Raw genomic sequence first — 17,770 nt, forward strand, 5'->3', positions numbered from 1 at the left:
CATATATGATGATGAGCCCTAGAGCTACTATGGAAGAGTGCAGTCTAATTATTTATTTATTTATTTATGCATTTCTTTTTTTTGTTCCTTTAATTATTTTCTACCCTCTATTTTTGTTATTATATTATTTTGTATAATTTAAGTTATCTTTCCTATCCAATTGTGCCTTGTATGTTAGAAGTATTGAGTTTAGATTACAATGCCTTAATGTTTGTAAATTAATTCTTCAATAAAATAAATAAAAAATAAATAAAGCATAAAAAACATACTAAATTATTAGGGTACCTCTGTAAAAGATCATGTACAATAAAGAAAGCATAAAAAACATACTAAATTATTAGGGTACCTCTGTAAAAGATCATGTACAATAAAGAAAGCATAAAAAACATACTAAATTATTAGGGTACCTCTGTAAAAGATCATGTACAATAAAGAAAGCATAACAAAATAAAAAAAATAACTGAATTATAATATATGTTATATAGTATTTTTGAATGACTTTCTTTAGCAGTGCATTAATGTTGTATTAACTACGCTATATTGAAATCTTATTTCTGTGTGATAATATATCTGACCTGAATATGTTTTTATTTCATTCAGGCAGCTTTCGTGGCCACCTCCAAGGGGTCCTGATTCACGTGCGTCAGAGGCAACACGTTTCGAGGATACACAGCAGCTACAGCAGTTCATCCTGAAACACTCAATAGATTTACATTTTATCCGAGTAGCAGGTCACATTTCTGTGCATCCAGCCACCACGTCGCTCCGCAGACTTCTCTCCAGAGTTGTCTGCTATTCCAACAACAACAACATCATGGGGAAAAGAAGCAGGCAGAGGCAGAAACAACAGAATACTGGCAGAGACGACAGAGACAACGCTGTAAGATCCACACTACTACTGCTGCAGCAACTTCTGCTAATGTTAGGTGCAAAAGTGCTCAGTCAGGCCACACATATATTAGCCTTATTTACTGAGCTGGTTATGTTTACAAATCTTGTGCAGTCATGCTGCTATGATCACTGCTAAACAGCTGCTAACACCATAGAGCTTTACTGTTAGCTACCTTTAACTTCCAAAGCCATGTGTAAACCATCATTGGTGTGAATGCTGGACGCATATATCACAACATATGTTATTCTACTGAGTTTATTTTTATTTTTCGTCAGACCATTTTTTTTTGCAAAGCTACTCGTTCCACATTTTTCAACATAGAAACTCCATTCAAACATCAAAACGTGCAGCTCAATTAGGACATGATGGCTATTACTTTTCTCATTCATAACTTTCATATTTTCAGAATTATTAACCATAATTCATCAAAAAGTCTCCATTGAAGTGAATGGAAGACATGTTCAGAATTTAAACATTTTCAAGCATTTTCAACTGTTCACTGCTCATTCATACTTTCACCTAGAAACTCCATTCAAACTGTAAAATGTTCCACATCATCCATAGATTATGGCTATTATTACAACTTTCATTCATCCTATTTGTACTTTTTGAAATATCTAACTTTATTTGGAGCTTGGTAAAATTCCCCTTTTTGTATGTTAACAGGAAACTAGGGATTCACCTATTTTTTTTCAAAATAAAAGCCCCAGAAGGTAACTTTCTTAACAGGGAACTCATAACTAACTATTTATAAGGCTTCAGCTTCTTTTCATTCAATTAAAATTTTCATTTACTCATTCATAATCTTTTGACACTGATTCTGTATCCTTCTTCATACAGATTAAAGCCAGCAATGCAGTTTAGCGTCAGCTATTCAAAAACCTTAAAATATTCCACATCATTATACACTATTGATATTATTCAACTGTTCAATGAAATTCATACAAATTCAACCCATTCCCACTTTTCCACTTATTCCTACTACTTCACCTTCTTCTCCCAACATTTAAGCCAGCATTACAGCGTAGCGTCAGCTCTTCAGCAACCAGCATTCACACCGCAATTTCTTCAGAAATTGCTTTTCTAGTTTGTCACGTTAGTCTTAGATACGTGGCTTTTTGTTTTTGCGTGTGGGGGCTTCACCAGACTTCACTCAGAAATGTGTTCATTTTATGTGGCCATGCGTACAGGGTCTTTAATCAAAACACCGTGTAGGGTAAGAAGCAAGTAGGGTTGAAAACTTGACAATATAATTGAAATAAAAATGTATTAAATGGATAATACATGCCGAATTGATGATTAGACAATACTAAAAATGTATGAGGTCTTATGACGTGTTTTCAAGTTATTTACCTTTCACCATAAGCAAGAAAACATTAAATTGACATATTTTTAAATGAGGTTCAATGTAGCATTTTTTTTTCCATACACAAGACTATCTCCAGTTGCTTTTCTAGTTTTATCTCTAATCAAAGACAGTTATCAAATATTATTTTATAGCTCTAAATAATAATTAATGTGCTGCTAAAGACATGTAAATCCAGAGGACAGATGGTAATTTTGTAATGGGTTATGTATGAATAATTGTGATGTGTTTTGTTTTTTGTCTGATGGGTCTTACTTGTCTGTCTGTCTATGGTAACAGTATGTCTATTGGATGTGTACTTTTTCTCAAACTGAGCTGCCTGTGGATGCAAAATGAATTTCAGTGCAAACTGACATTAAAGTTGTATCGTATCGTATCGTGTATAGTTCTAACCATGCGTCCATGTGTTTCAGGGCTGGGGAGCCGGCTATGCTGACATTGTCAAGGAGAATAAGCTGTTTGAGCACTACTACAAAGAGCAAGGCCTGGTGCCTGGGGGAGAGTTTGAACAGTTTATGGATGCAATGAGGGAACCGCTGCCAGCAACCATCCGCATCACTGGATACAAGAGGTGAGCCGGACAGATTTATAACATGGATTCACACTCTTTTGTCTTGTTTTGTAATTTAAAGTGTCAAGTGTAGTCAAAGCCATGCAATATGCTGTACAATTAATGTGCCTTTTCTTTCTCTTTCTCTTGTGTCTCTTGTATATTTGTCACCTTTTGAATTTCCCATTTTCAGGTCACTAAAATATTTCCATAGATCGAGTGCTTATTTTCAGATTCACTATAGGTGTTAAAGCTGTAGGAGACAGTTGGACCTGGTTATTTAACTGTAATTGATAAACAAGCTTCTTAACTAAACTTGTATGATGATAGATGAGAGAATAAGGCATGATTAAAAGTTGATATGTAGGCGTAAACTCATCATCTTGTTCTAAACTCCAATGTTTGGGCTTGTAAGGAGGACAGTGGTTTAAATTTAATGTATTTTATAATGTTGGATTACTGCTGCCTGATGCCAGTATTTTGTTGTTACTACTTGTTCCAGCCATGCCAAGGAAATCCTCCACTGTCTGAAGGAGAAATACTTTAAGGATATTCAGGAGGTGGAGATCGATGGCCAGAAGATGGAGGCTCCACAGCCGCTGAGCTGGTAAGATCTCAAGGTTTATCCGAGAGGCTGAAAGAACACACAGATTCAAACTAGAAACTCAGCTCGCACTGCGTCTATCCTCTCCAGGTATCCCGACGAGCAGGCCTGGCACACCAACATGAGCAGGAAGATCATTAGGAAGTCTCCCATGCTGGAGAAGTTCCACCAGTTTCTGGTCAGCGAGACGGAGTCGGTGAGTAAACACAAACAGAAAAATGTACCCGTGGCTCCGTTTTATGGCCGTGTTCATTAAATTTACCCTGGTTGGGGGAGTTGGAATCCAAAATGTCAGAAGAGGCGAGCATCATTTAGTGTGTTTGTCCTTGCAGGGTAACATCAGCCGACAGGAAGCCGTCAGTATGATCCCTCCTCTCCTCCTGAAGATTGAGTCACACCACAAGGTAAAAAGCACTGCCCTCCTTTTGAAGGTTTAAAATAGGATCTCTGTCTGCACTTAACGCATTTTCTATTTTAATTTTTTTTTCTCACTTGTGTCCCCCTTGTAAAACACTTTCCTTGTGGCTTGAAGTGTTGACGTGCATGTGTTTTCTGTGCAGATCCTGGACATGTGTGCAGCTCCAGGGTCGAAGACAGCCCAGCTGATAGAGATGCTCCATTCTGACATGGACGTGCCATTTCCAGGTAACACACACACACACACACATTTAAAACCTGGAAAGATGCTACAATGACAGCATCTATATTGAGCCCCGTTTCCACCGCAGGAACTTTACCCTCGAAGAACCTTTTGAGGAACTCATTGCGTTTCAACCGCAGGGACCAGAGTATAAATAAAGTTCCTGGGACATTTTATGGGGACATTTTACCCCCCAAAAAGGCCTTGGTCGGGGGAGGGGGGGTAAGACTGTCTGTAAGTACAGGAACTTTCTGCTTTGCAGGGATGACCGTCGCTGATTTGGTAAAACACACGCAGCACCGCTGCTTCAACTCGTGTACCGTTTCATTCATGAACAAGGAAGTACTCTAGTATCGATTTAGGACGAGTAGATAACATTTGTCTTTGTTTGATAACACTGAAAGGAAAGTAAGCCTCTGCTGTCGGCCTCCTTTTCTAAGGTTTATTTTTTTCCAATGTTTTTTATTTTTAGATGAAACAGGTGGACACACTGAACCGCAGGCTGCAGAGTGTTAATCGACCACCGGCAGCCCACGTCTCATGTCATGTTGCTTTTCCATACGTCAGCAGACTAATTTGCCTAATCTTCACAGGTGTTCAGACCACAGTGGAAACACTGACAACAGTGTGCTAAAGGAACCTTTTAGTTCCTAGAAAAGTCACTTTTGGTGGAAACCTGGCTTTACACAGTACAAAGTAACCCAGGGAGTTAATCGGCAGTCCCTGCCACTTCAACAGTAGTTGACTTTTCTCCACTCTTCTACCCTTCCAGAGGGCTTTGTCATCGCCAACGACGTGGACAACAAGCGCTGCTACCTGCTCGTGCACCAAGCCAAGCGTCTCAACAGCCCCTGCATCATGGTGGTCAACCACGACGCCTCCTGCATCCCCACGCTCAAGATCGACGAGGGCGGCAAGAAGAACATCCTCTTCTACGACCGCATCCTGTGCGACGTGCCCTGCAGGTCAGCAAAGAGCTGAAGCCTTATGGCTTCTGTCTTTCACCACTGACACAGTACTGGAGGAGAGTTTGGAAGTCTGAGGAGGAAGTGGATAAAGAGAGAAATATGGTGTGATAAGCTCGGCTGTGTGTGTGTTTGGCTGGAGAGGAGATGTTGTGTGACAGATGCGGGGTCCTTCCATGTCCTTATAAAGGGCTGTTAATAATGTTTTGTTCTTAATGTTTCAGTACATGGTTGGTGGTAAAACCGCCTCCTTCTAGTGTCATTTTATGGCCAAAAAGCAGAACTGCATTTGTTTGCAAATGCTGCCTGAGTTAGGCCAGCTGTGGTGCCGGAGCCAGGAGCTCCTGCCAAACACAACAGAGGGAGAGGGGAGGGGAGGAAAAGCAGTAATGAAAACGGGGAGAAGCAGGCAGGCAGGCAGCAGTGATGTGAACAGTCAGCTAAAGCCCGCCGTTTAGACAATTTGCGCTTGGCAGACATTTTTGCCCTGTGAGAAGAAGTGTCGGGGATCTCCGGTGGGTTTCGGCCCCTCGGGCCAAACCAGGGGGGATGTGTCTGACCCGGCGCTGCTGTCTGCTCTGTGTTTCTGCAGCGGCGACGGCACCATGAGGAAGAACATAGACGTGTGGAAGAAATGGACGACCAGCAACAGCCTGCACCTCCACGGGTGAGTGGGGAGAGTTGTGTGTGTTTGTGCTTTTCGTGACAACGTAGGGAACTCGTGCACTTGTGTGGTAGACCAAATTGACTAAAGGACGAGGGAATGGAGTGTGTTCTTTTGCTGCTAATTAAAAAAAAGTTGGCTTTATTACAGAGCTTGTGTGTGTGTGTGTGTACGTACCAGGCTCCAGCTGCGTATCGCAGTGCGCGGCGTTGAACAGCTGGCTGTGGGAGGGAGGATGGTCTACTCCACCTGTTCACTCAACCCTATAGAGGACGAAGCTGTCATCGCAGCGCTGCTGGAGAAGAGCGAAGGTAACAAACACTCACAGGGCTAAACCAATTTAAGCAATATGTGTTAGACTTTTTATTCAAATCAAAGTTCTATTTCCAGCTTTTTTTCTGTTAACTTCTGGTAGTTATTGCTTTGCTATAGGAAACACAAGTCAAAAGTCTCGGCCCACAATCCACCGCAGCGGTTTAAAAAGATGGTCTTTGTCACAAAGTTACCTACAACGTTAACTAGCTCACTTTGTGTTGTAGCAGTAGTTTGATGTTTGGATGGTGAAATTTGTCAACAGCACTGATGCTTAACTTATTAGTACGACGATTAGGAGCTGTAGCTAATGATTACTTTTTATTATTGAATAATCTCCCAATACTTTTATCAATTAATGAGTTATTGTTGCAGAAAATAGTCACAAATGCCCGTCATAATTTCCTACAGTCCGTCTTCAATATCGCTCACTTTTTCCATTCCAAGTCTAAAACCCATCAATATTCAGCTAATCACAAGGAAAAGCACTAAGTCTCCACTTTTAAGAACCTGAAACTTGAGAATTTGTGAAATTTGTATCCATAAAATGGTCTTATCTTTTCAAGCGATTCATGTTAATAAGTTAACATTATTTGCATTCATCACAAATGATCACTAAACTTTGCTAATGGTTGATTTGTTGGTCTGGAAGCTGACTGTCCTAAACCGGACTGAGAGTGGAAAATATTTGGTATGGTCAAATAACTTCATGTGCGTCCGTATCAGAGTCATTTGAAAACCCTGTGTAGTGTAATAATGTAACTAAAACAAAATGAGTCTCCGATGCGACTCTGTGATCTGGATGAAGAAATAGTGTATAAACACAACAGAACACTTCTGCTATGATATACTGTTAAAGACCGCCGTGGAAGAAAGTCTAATTTTCTCTTCCAGCTATGTCGGTCTTTAACACTGTACGTTAGGCATCACCAACCACCACCATGTTTTAGGAATAATTTATTTTCACTATAATTCCATCCATAAGTAACACAATGACAGAATGTATGAATATTTCCGTCCTGGCTTTCATACACTAATACAATATCTAAAAGCAAAAATCTTATCAAATTGAGGTCTTAATTTGTGTCAGTTTAGGGGTGCGTGACGTGAAAAAGTTTGGCAACCACTGGGCTATAGTATAAATATGAATTGAATATCCCTGCTGTATGGTATATTGTAAAACTGGTCGGGCTGCCTCCTCTTAGTCGACTAATTGTTTTTTTTGGTCTCAGTCAATTAGTCGCTTTTTATGTTTTTTTCATATTGAATGACTTATTTCCAAGAAACTTCTGAGCTCATCTCTGATTAACACCAGATTTAAAGTGGTGCTTTTGTGCAGATTTGTCAATTTAATCAACTAATCAATTAGTCAACAATATCGAATAAGAATTTCTTTGGTCGAGGACATCCCTAAAAACTGGTCAGAGATCACAAAACAGCGGAGTCGGAGCACATGAGGTCAATAGCTGTAGAGCCAACACTACAGTTTAATTCACTTTTGAGCTGCTAAATGTATCCTTATGTATTGTATGAGTGGTTATTTTTGGATATCAATTTCAGTCTTTTTCTGCCAAGTTGTAACGTCTTTCCCATCCCCGTTGCCAGGAGCGTTGGAGCTGGCTGACGGCTCGGCCGATCTGCCAGGGCTGAAGTGGATGCCCGGGGTCGCTTCCTGGAAGGTACAGGAACGTTTAAGTCTTTGACGTGTTACAACAAACCAACTCGCTACAACAAGAAACCATGAAGGAAAACAGTGTTTAGGTCGTGGAAGTGATTCAACTTCAAAGTCAGACAGAATTTTTCTAGGTTGGATGCTCTGACTGTGGATTACTTTGATTGGCTCACACACTTAAACGGTTGTTGTCTCTGTAGCTGATGACCAAAGAGGGCCAGTGGTTCGCGGACTGGTCCGAGGTCCCAAGGCATCGTCACACGCAGATCCGCCCCACCATGTTCCCGCCAAACGACCCGGAGAAACTCGCCAGCATGCATCTGGAGAGATGGTACGTGCACATTCACACAATAACGTTGAGATGAAATGAAATATCCCTTTTTTAACCCCTTTATATCACATCCCTGGTCATAATGTGCACCTATTTAACAACAGATGCAAACCTTAAAGGGAGATTTGTCAAGTTCTCAACATGGGAGTGGGCAAATATGCTTGCTTTATGGAAATGTATGTATATATTTATTATTGGAAATCAATAACAACACAAAACAATGACAAACTTTTAGCGACAACATTCTGCAGCCCGTCCACATTTTAGCGGTCCAATCAAATGCAAAAAGGATTTGATTTAAATCCCTCTTGTAACTGTACTCCGCTCATATATATTCCTTTTCACTGAGGCATACATCATAGTACAGAAGCTTAATACGCTGTAACTTCCATTTCACTGGGGCTTTAAGGGTTTGTTGCTATTATATAATGCGAAGGACATAACTCAAACCCACAAACCTTTAAGTCCACATATGACTCGGTTCTAATAGCTTCAGCTAAAAGCTCTATAGCCAAAGTAAATAGGATGTGGTGAGAGTGGGAAGCCTTGTTTAACGCCCCTTTGAGTGCCAAAATAATCAAAGCGTATAGTCTTTTGGTGAGTTCAGTAACAAATTTAGCAAATTTTTCTCATCTTTTTTATCCTCCTGAGGGGTGTTTTGTTCTCACGAAAAGCAGAGAAACACAAGCACACTCACTCGCAATCTCTTCTGTTTTCATCGACGCCAACTTCATTAGCTGAGTAATGTCCCCGATTTATTTTCTTGGCACAGCTTTTCACACACACATGTGCGCACCGTCTGCACGGATGCTCATACATGTACACACCTGCACTCTCACTTAATGGTGGATGATGTCATTTCTCCTCTGCAGCTTTTTACTTTAACGTTCAGACGGACGGGCACGGCGCCGGGCCAGCAGAGGGAGCTATTGTCACGCGTTGTCTCAGCATCTTTTTTTATTTAATGCTGGGAGAAAAAAAAATCCTTGTTTATGTTCACAGTAGGTGGCACCATAAAACTCACAGCTTGATTTATGTGTGTGTGTGTGTGTGTGTGTGTGTGTGTGTTTTAATGTCAGTATGAGGATTCTGCCACATCACCAGAACACTGGAGGTTTCTTTGTGGCTGTGCTGGTGAAGAAAGCCCCGATGCCTTGGAACAAAAGATATCCCAAGGTACTTCCTCACTAATACACACCCACACTTAATGGATGATTAGATTGCCAGTTGTACTTGAGGAGGGAAATGGAGCAGAATTCAGTGGGGTATGCCTGTTGAAGCAGCAGTAACCCCCCCGCCCCCCCATCCACCCTTACTGCATCACTCACCTGTTACTAACCACAGCTGGGACTTCTTCTTTCTTTCTTCTTTGTCTCCCCCTCCATCGTCTCCAGCTGAGGAAGGACATCTCATCCAGCTCAGCGGCTCAGATTGAAGGCACCCCGTCGGCCTCGACCCCCGCAGACACCCCCTGCCTCCCTGAGAGTGCTGTGGAGGAGGAGGAGGAGGAGGAGGAGGGGGACGGGGAAGGGGAAGGCCCAGAGGGAAAATTGGAAAAGGAGGCAGAAAAGGAGGCACCCAAAGGAGCTTCCTTGGCCCAGGAGCACGCTGCTAAACAAGATGGAGTGTGTGGGTGAGTCACGTTGGTGTGGTGGCGAGCTAATGAACAAAGGACCCGCTGCAAGGTCTTGAGACATTATAATAAAAAAGATGACAGAATGAGAAATTACTTTTCGGATTAACAAACCCATCACTGGTCCCTGAAGAAATATGCATATTTTTAAGCAATTCGTCGTCGGCCAATGTCATCAGTAAAAAACTCAATCAAAATTTTTTTTTCTTCCATGAAAGAGTTATTGAAACTATTTGACATGGGATGTTTTTGCAGCACAACCCAAGTAAATAGTGTATTTGGAATTTTTAAAGGTGCTAAATGTGAGATTGGGAGCATTTCTATTGCCTCTACACGGCTCTCAACATGGTGATGGCTGAGCTGGCGGCTCGTAGCTAACGGTGCAAACGGTGCTAAATGTGAAAACGACAGCAACAGTGCTGACAGAGATAACCGTGTTAACCTGGGGGGGGGGGAACCGGAGGGTGGGTGGCGTTCCGCAACGGCGCCGTCAGTCGGGACGCCGTTATCAGCTGTAAGCCAAATTCACACCAGAGTAGAGGCGAAGTGCGGCCTGCAGCGAGTTGTCGTGCAATGTCTATGAAATGCTGCGACGGCCGCTCCCGAGCTCAGCGACTAACTAAAAGTTTAACTTTTGGCGGAAAAGTGCGGTCAGATAGGACCTGCAGCCAGTCAGTAAACAGATCCTTCAACTCCTTTGACATGTCGACAAGAATTCTTTCCCGGCTGAAACGCATGAATACGCCTCCCTGCCGCACAAAAAAATTTATTATTGCGCCGTACTTCGCCGCTGCCTGATGTGAATTCAGCGTAACTGCCATATGAGAGCAGTGCAGAGCGGCGGCAGTGAACAAGCCAGTGGGGCACGCTCAATAGGACAAACATGCACTAAAAGCACACGCGAGACTTCATTCTCTGCTCAGGTAGACATTACTTCTCTATATCTTTACATAGCAAATAGTTGTTTGCTGCTATATTAATGCTCTGGATATCGTATAGAGCACCTTTTTAAATAAGCATAAATAAATTCTCTGAGTCATAAATGAATGTCTGTCTCCTCTCTGTGTTTCCCCAGGCCTCCAGCCTCTAAGAAGATGAGGCTGTTTGGTTATAAAGAAGACCCCTTTGTGTTCCTTACTGAAGATGACCCAGTCTTCACCTCCATACAGTAAGTGTCTCTATGTCCATTAGACAAGGACATGTTCGTTTTTCAGCATTTTTTGGTGTAGTAAAACTATATATATTTCTCCTGTTTCCTCTAGATCTTTCTATGATATGGCCCCCAACTTCCCCAAGCTCAACGTTCTGACCAGGACCCACGAGGGCAAGAAGAGACACCTGTACATGGTGTCCAAAGAGCTCCGCAACGTGCTGCTCAACAACAGCGAGCGCATGAAGGTGATGAGGGTGTATGTGTATGTATGTGTGTGTGTGTGTGTGTATGTTTTGGAGCAGATCATAGCCAACATTGAAAGCCAGGTTTGATGATGAAGACAAAAGACGATAAAAATAGATGCAACGAATCAATGATCAATTCTTTCCTGGAGGCGATGCAGCTAGTATTGATCACACTACATTGTAGTTGAAACAGACTGCATTATGTTTATTTTAGCAGTGTATAGGCCAGTTTTTGGATGCAGACATATTTGTTTTACTTTGGTACATCAGTTTATTTTTATAGTGTGTGTGTGTGTGTGTGTGTGTGTGTGTGTGTGTGTGTGTATACATATACATATACATATACATATACATATACATATACATATACATATACATATACCAGCCCAGCCTAACAGATGGGACCCTCTCCTGTCCCAAATCCCTCCGGTCCTCCACCCTGTAGCACCTGCACAGGTGGCACTCTCTGTGTTTGTGTATCTCAGTCTCTTTGTTCTCCTCATTGTGTTTGATCCCACTTTTTAGTCACTTTCTATTGGGCTAAACCACAGTGAGTTGCCACAATATTATACATTCTGGATGTGGTGACTAAAAAAATAGGCTTATGTTTACTTCTCTTCCCCTTTTTATAACATCTCAAGTTTCATTCAGAAAATCTCTGGAATAAGGCTTTTTCAGAACGTTAATAGTTTAATATTAAAGGATAACTTTGGTATTTTTCAATCCTTTCCCATGTGTTAAGTGACTAATGGGGACAACACTTTTTTTTAAAATGGTCCAGTATTGAGGGGTGTGCGCTGCAGCCGCTAAACGAGCTGTAATGTAATCCTTTGGGGCAACCTGGTAACGTCAATCACGTCCACTAAAACTGCTTGATTTTGCCAACTGACAGGCTCAGATTGTTATTATAAGCGTCTGACAACATTACGGAAATGACCCCTACAGAGAAATGAAACAATTTCTTTACCTTTCGCTTGATCCGGGTCTGTTTGTTATCGCGGGTCTCGCTCGGAGAAGTCTCATTCTTAAATCTCGCGTCGCATCCACATTGTCGAAATCATCTAAATATTCAGCCACGACATTGAAAATCTTTTAGATAACACTAAGCTACGCTTTCTGTAGTCCAACAACACAACAAACTCTGACAACACCGGCACTCCTCTTTCCACTCCTGTTTCCACCGTTGTCTTCCGGCAACAAGTCACATGACACAATGACAAACAGGGAGCGAAAGGTAAGAAGAATGTTTCATTTCTCTGTAGGGTTCTTTCCATAATGTTGTCGGACACTTATAATAACAATCTGAGCCTGTCAGTGGCAAAAACAAGCACTTTTAGTGGGCGTAAATTGACGGTAATGGGTTGGCCCAAATGATTACATTACAGCTTATTTAGCAGCTGGCGGCTGCAGCGTACTCCCTCAATACTGGACCAATTTCACCTCACAAAAACTGGGAAAATAGGGTCCAGATTGAAACAAAAAAGTCATCCTTTAAGTTCATATAATCTCTATTTCTCTTACTTTATATTCTCATATTAAATTATTATGCAAAGTTAATTGTTCTTGCTTAACTTCCCTTAGGTTGGTAAAGAATTCAACATGCATATTTATTTCAGAAGTGTTGTTGAATTTTATCCTGCAAAACAAAAACAGTCACTGACAGTTTCCTCCCACTCGTGGCGGGACACCAGAGACCGGCCGCACCGTGTTTACCCACACTTCTGTAATATCTCGTACAGTAGGTGCCTTGAGCAAAGCAGCTTGAACATCAGTAATTACAAAACACATTACCAGTAATACTACAAGACCCAAGACCACACGTAACATAATTAGTCCTCTTATTTTTATTTAAATTACAACCCTTGGTTGTTTTTTCAGGGGAGATATTAATTAGTGCAGTTAAAGTCAGTAGAAATTGGCATCATTGTGTTGTTTTTGCAATATGTCACCATGCTTTTTTTTGTTTGTTTGTTTGTTTCTCAGGTCATCAACACAGGGGTGAAGGTGTGGTCTCGCAACAGTGATGGAGAGGAGTTTGGATGTGCCTTCAGACTGGCTCAGGAGGTAACACACACACATATATATTGGATTTTTCATCCACAGCACCCTGGACATCACTTCACATCCTCACACATTTAAATCTTCAGTGGAACAAAAATAACTTGCTGTGATTGGACTTGTTCTGTGTTGAGCGGCGTCTTATTAACCGAAAGCTGTGTTATTGTGAAAACATGACATTCTCTCAGAGTCTTCACACCGTGGCGGCACATTTTCACACAAGTCCCATAATCCTCTTTTTGTATGCAAATCAACCTCTTGATTTGAAGTGAAAGCCAGACATGCAGTGATGCATGGTTTTTATTTCTAGGACTTCCATCACCATACCTATTCTTTGATTTTTACACAAAATGTCATTGTTAAAGCAGCTCCTTTAATGTGTGTTCAAACATGCAGTTTAAGTTATTCTTACTGTATTCACCACAGAAGTGGTTCTGAATAACAAGAGAGCCAGACGGCAGAGTTCACAATCCAAATAAAACTTCATTAATTGTATCTTCTCTCCCTACGTGCTCCGGCCTTGTATCATAGCAACCAGACGAAACCACAGCATCTCAGCTGGAAAAAAACACACTGCGCCCCCATTGCCCTTCTCTGTTCAGCATTTATCAATAAACAAGTATATAATTAGTTTTAAAACTCATCTTTTCGTCATTTAAAAAGCATCAATATACCTAGCCTCACAATAATGCTTATTTATAGAGCAATAAAATCTGAATAAATGAAATAATTTGAAAAACAAAATGGCAATAGTACCACATATCGTGCTGTTGAGCTGATCATTATTATTACTGCAGGGGAAATTCCCTTCACAGCGACAGCCCCAGGTCTTCAGAATGACAACCACGTCTCCTCTCTGTCCAACCAGGGTATCTACACTCTTCAGCCGTACATTCGCTCCAGGATAATCCGAGTGAGTGTGGAGGACATCAAAGTGCTGCTGACCCAGGAGAACCCCTTCCTCAGCAAACTGGAGGAGAACGCTCACGCTCAGGCCAAGAAAATGGGTACGCACGGCAAAAATATAAGACATGTATTCCAACTTGAATAACCCCTTTCAGAAAAGTAATTACTATTACTACAGATTGTACTACCCCTGGTTTCTTTTCTGATACTGAAACAAAATATCTTTTTGGGAAGCAGCCGAAAGCAGCCTTAGAGGTTAGAGTACTGGATTAGTGACTGGAAGGTTTCTGGCTTGGCTGGCATAAAATGAGAGAGGAGAGTGAATGAGTAATGCTCCGTCCTCCTCAACAACTGGTGTTGGAGCTGCCCTTGAGCAAGGCACTGACCCAAAAACTCTCACAAAAGGAGCAGTAAAAGAAAACTGTAGTTACACTGGTAAATGTCAGATATGTAAGAAACTGTACATGGTGTTGCTTTCTTGTTCTGAATCTTATTCTTCTCTCCACAGTAATGGGTAGCATTGTGTTGAAGTACATTCCCAACTCAAAGTAAGTTGTTTTTTTAATATTTGAAGTGTTTGTACGCATGTCATTATCCTTTTTGAAGTCGTTTTTGGTCGTTTCTGACACCCACCACAACCCTCTGTTTTGTCAGTAACCCAGCAGAGCCTCAGTGTCCCATCCAGCTGTGTGGCTGGAGGGGAAAGACGTCCATCCGAGCCTTCGTCCCCCGCAACGAGAGGTTTCATTACCTCCGAATGTTAGGCGTGGAGGTCTTCAGAGACAAACAGGGCGTCGGGAAGAAAGGGAGGGACGGAGAGAAGGAAGGAAAGGAAGAGGCAGAGGATGAAGTGGAAAAGGACGTTGAGGAGGAAGGGGCGGCGGAGGCGGAGCTGGACTTGGAGAACGGTGATAAGAACAGGTCATCAGAACCAAAGAAGCAACCAGGAGACTAGCAGCTTGGGAATGTAGAGGAGATGGTAGAGAGACAGGAGGACTGACTGAAGACGTATCGGAGCTCTTAAGAGCACGTCGAAGACCACATCATGTGGTAGAAGGAGGGTGATGTGCCTCTACGGGTTTCTCTGTTCATCACACTGCCACTGCAGAAGGATTCCCTCCCACAGATGGACTCCCTTGGGATTTTTACTTTTTGGATTCCCTCCAGGAGTTTTAGTTAAATGGCTTGTCTTATTTTACTGTTTTTTTTTGTATTTTAAAAGGTATACTATGCAGCATTTCCTAAAAAACAATGCATAGACAATTAGGACCCACTAAGAGTGTGTCAGTTTCTGCTTCTGATTTTGCTGTGTTCGGGACGTTTCTGGGCGTTAGCAAAGAGCCTTTGGGTGTGTAACCCCCAGTTAATAACAGCGTGCAGGGTTTGAGGACAGTTCTCATTCCCAGGTCGTCAAATACTGACGCTTTTTCTCGCCCCTCGGCGTCTGATACTGAGGCAAAAGGCACCCTTAGCAGCGGTACTTGACGACCAAACAGGTTGTTATATCGCTGTGTTTTTGTGTGTTTCAGCTTTTCCCCCAGCTGCGTTCATTCAAAAATCTGGCAATGGGGCACCTTCCCGCAGGGTTGTGAGGAGGTGTGGGTGTATTTATATGTGAATTAGAACGTAACCGCCATAAAACAATCAGAAAATAACGTTTTATTCCTTCTGTACACTTCTTTTTTTTCTCACCAACGCCGCTCCCTCTCTTTATTCACTCTCTCTCGCCACTTTGAATGCTGTGTTTACAAACCGACAATGCGACATAGTATACCTTTAACAAACCTATTCCACTGGTCAAGTGGCTTAAACTTTTCTTTTAGTTGCTCATGAGAGGTTTATATTAACTGCTATCTCATTTTCTATACCTGTAATTAAGCAGAAATATGGAGTTGATTAAAAGTGTTAAAGGTTAACTGTGTCACCACCTGTTCACATTATTGACTTTATGTTCATTCTTGGTCTACTGAAGTATTAAAGGCATGTTTGAGAAGGGGTTGATTACTTCTGCAAATTACAGAATTAATAAAATTAGGAATTAAATAAAAGTGTGAACCCATAAAAACAGTGGTAAATAAAGTGGGTACTGGTGCATCCTGGGACGGGCCAAGGGTGCTGCAAGTTTTATTTATTTTTACTGAATATTTATAATAAAGTTTCACCACATTATTACACATTAACTGGCATTAATATTAACTACCTTTTCATATTCAGTTTTCAACTGTAGAAGAATTTAAGAAATAAGCTGGTATAGTGATCAGAATCACCTTTATTGGCCAAGTATGTGTGCACATACAGGGGATTTTACTGTTTTATTTGCATTGCTCTCAATGTACACAAACATAGAAATAACAGCTAGGAACAAGGACAACAAAGCTGAACAAATAAAGATAAAGAATAAACAGGACAGTTCAACCTCTGCTCTTTTTCTTGAAGGACGGAGCATCATGCTTTTCCAATTTCACAGCTGTCAAATACAACTGTCAGATGCAGCAATGATACCAAATAAGGTCTCAACACAAAACATCTCTCTTTAGTCAACAAAGATATATATATATTTTTCTTATTATAGATTTGTTTTTAAAACAACTAAGGAAGGAATATGGAAAAGAAAGAATATGAAAAACACAAAGTTAACTTCCCATGACAGCAGCATATTTGCAGCATCTTGTCAGCGGTTGCCACGGCAGCTTCACTGCACTGGATGGACGGATGGACAGACAGACATCTCTCCTCCTGTTTATTACCCAGTCCAGCTGCCATGACAACAGCCGTCATGACAACCAGCCCCCTCACCTCTCTCTGGTGACGGGAGGGAACAGAGGACAGAGGGACCACAGAGAGCATCACTCCTACGCTCTCCTCTTCATTTTCTTCTCCCGACTCCCTCCTCACTGTTCTTCTCTTATCCTCTCTCGTTCCCTTCTCTCTCTTTTTTTTACATTTTTTTTTATTTGATCTGTGACCTCTAAAGTGCACGACAGTGGGTATTAACCACGCGGGAAGAGCGACTGTCATGTCAATTCCCTCGGCTGTGGATGTGCCAGTGACAGCGCTGTTTGCAGAGGCAGAAGGGGACAAGTCTGGGACAAGAGGAGTCAATGTTTGGGTTACATGCTCGGATCGAGAGGAAGGGTAAACCCAGTTGTGACCTGCTTTCCTCTGCTACTGTTTCCAAGGAAAACAAAGGCACATATTGACTAAAATCAGGCTGATTTTCAACCTTCATCTGTACTAATATGACAGAGACAGACGGAAATGAAAGACTAAATGGTTGATGATTGAACAGCTGAGGGTTGGAGAGGATGAACAAGGTCAGGGAGCAAAGAGAGTTTTGAAAAATTTGTGTAAGGTATTTCAAGGTTGTGCCATAACAGAGGGGGGGCGGGAGCTGCTTGCGGAACCAGTCAAGGATGAACGAGGAGAGAAAAACGCTCTCTTTTTTCCCGAGCTGAGTAGAGGATGAAAATGGAAGGAGCTGAAAATGATAAAAGGCCTTGGGAGGATGAAGAGACATGAGTGAATGGAGGGGTTACAGAGAGGGTGGAGGGTGAATAAATTGAATTGGACAGATAGAGAAAGGTTTGGAGATAAGGCAAAAGTTGTTACTGAGTCATAGGCCTGTCTGTGTGCGTGGGAGTGTGTGTGTTTGAGTTAAGCCTGCGCGTGAATATGTGTGTATGCTTCGGTTAAGCCCGTCTTTGTGTGTGTGTTTAAAGTGTGTGTGCGCTGGTTTTGTCAGTGTGGAGTGATGCCTCCTGCCTTTTAGCCTCAGAACC

General features: G+C 41.8%; 1 protein-coding gene across 1 annotated transcript; it reads left to right on the plus strand.

Annotated features, from left to right (window-relative positions):
• Positions 1–615: 615 nt before the first annotated feature.
• On the plus strand, positions 616–15,907 carry nsun2 (NOP2/Sun RNA methyltransferase 2). Its single transcript, XM_074614543.1, has 19 exons — positions 616–880; positions 2,672–2,829; positions 3,311–3,415; positions 3,503–3,608; positions 3,745–3,816; positions 3,973–4,057; positions 4,825–5,017; positions 5,610–5,684; positions 5,862–5,992; positions 7,599–7,672; positions 7,866–7,996; positions 9,076–9,172; positions 9,391–9,629; positions 10,705–10,797; positions 10,892–11,027; positions 13,011–13,091; positions 13,954–14,092; positions 14,500–14,539; positions 14,646–15,907. Exons 1-19 carry the CDS (start codon positions 815–817, stop codon positions 14,944–14,946), a joined length of 2,322 nt encoding a protein of 773 aa, XP_074470644.1. The 5' UTR covers positions 616–814; the 3' UTR covers positions 14,947–15,907.
• Positions 15,908–17,770: the final 1,863 nt, after the last annotated feature.

The sequence above is a fragment of the Sebastes fasciatus genome, chromosome 17 (genome assembly GCF_043250625.1).
Source record: "Sebastes fasciatus isolate fSebFas1 chromosome 17, fSebFas1.pri, whole genome shotgun sequence".
NCBI lineage: Eukaryota > Metazoa > Chordata > Actinopteri > Perciformes > Sebastidae > Sebastes > Sebastes fasciatus.

Coding starts and splice junctions, on each gene's coding strand:
- nsun2 (XM_074614543.1), top strand. CDS start 815: ATGGGGAAAAGAAGCAGGCAGAGGCAGAAACAACAGAATACTGGCAGA. Junction 7,673..7,865: donor CCGGGGTCGCTTCCTGGAAG/GTACAGGAACGT, acceptor TTGTCTCTGTAG/CTGATGACCAAAGAGGGCCA. Junction 9,173..9,390: donor GGAACAAAAGATATCCCAAG/GTACTTCCTCAC, acceptor CATCGTCTCCAG/CTGAGGAAGGACATCTCATC.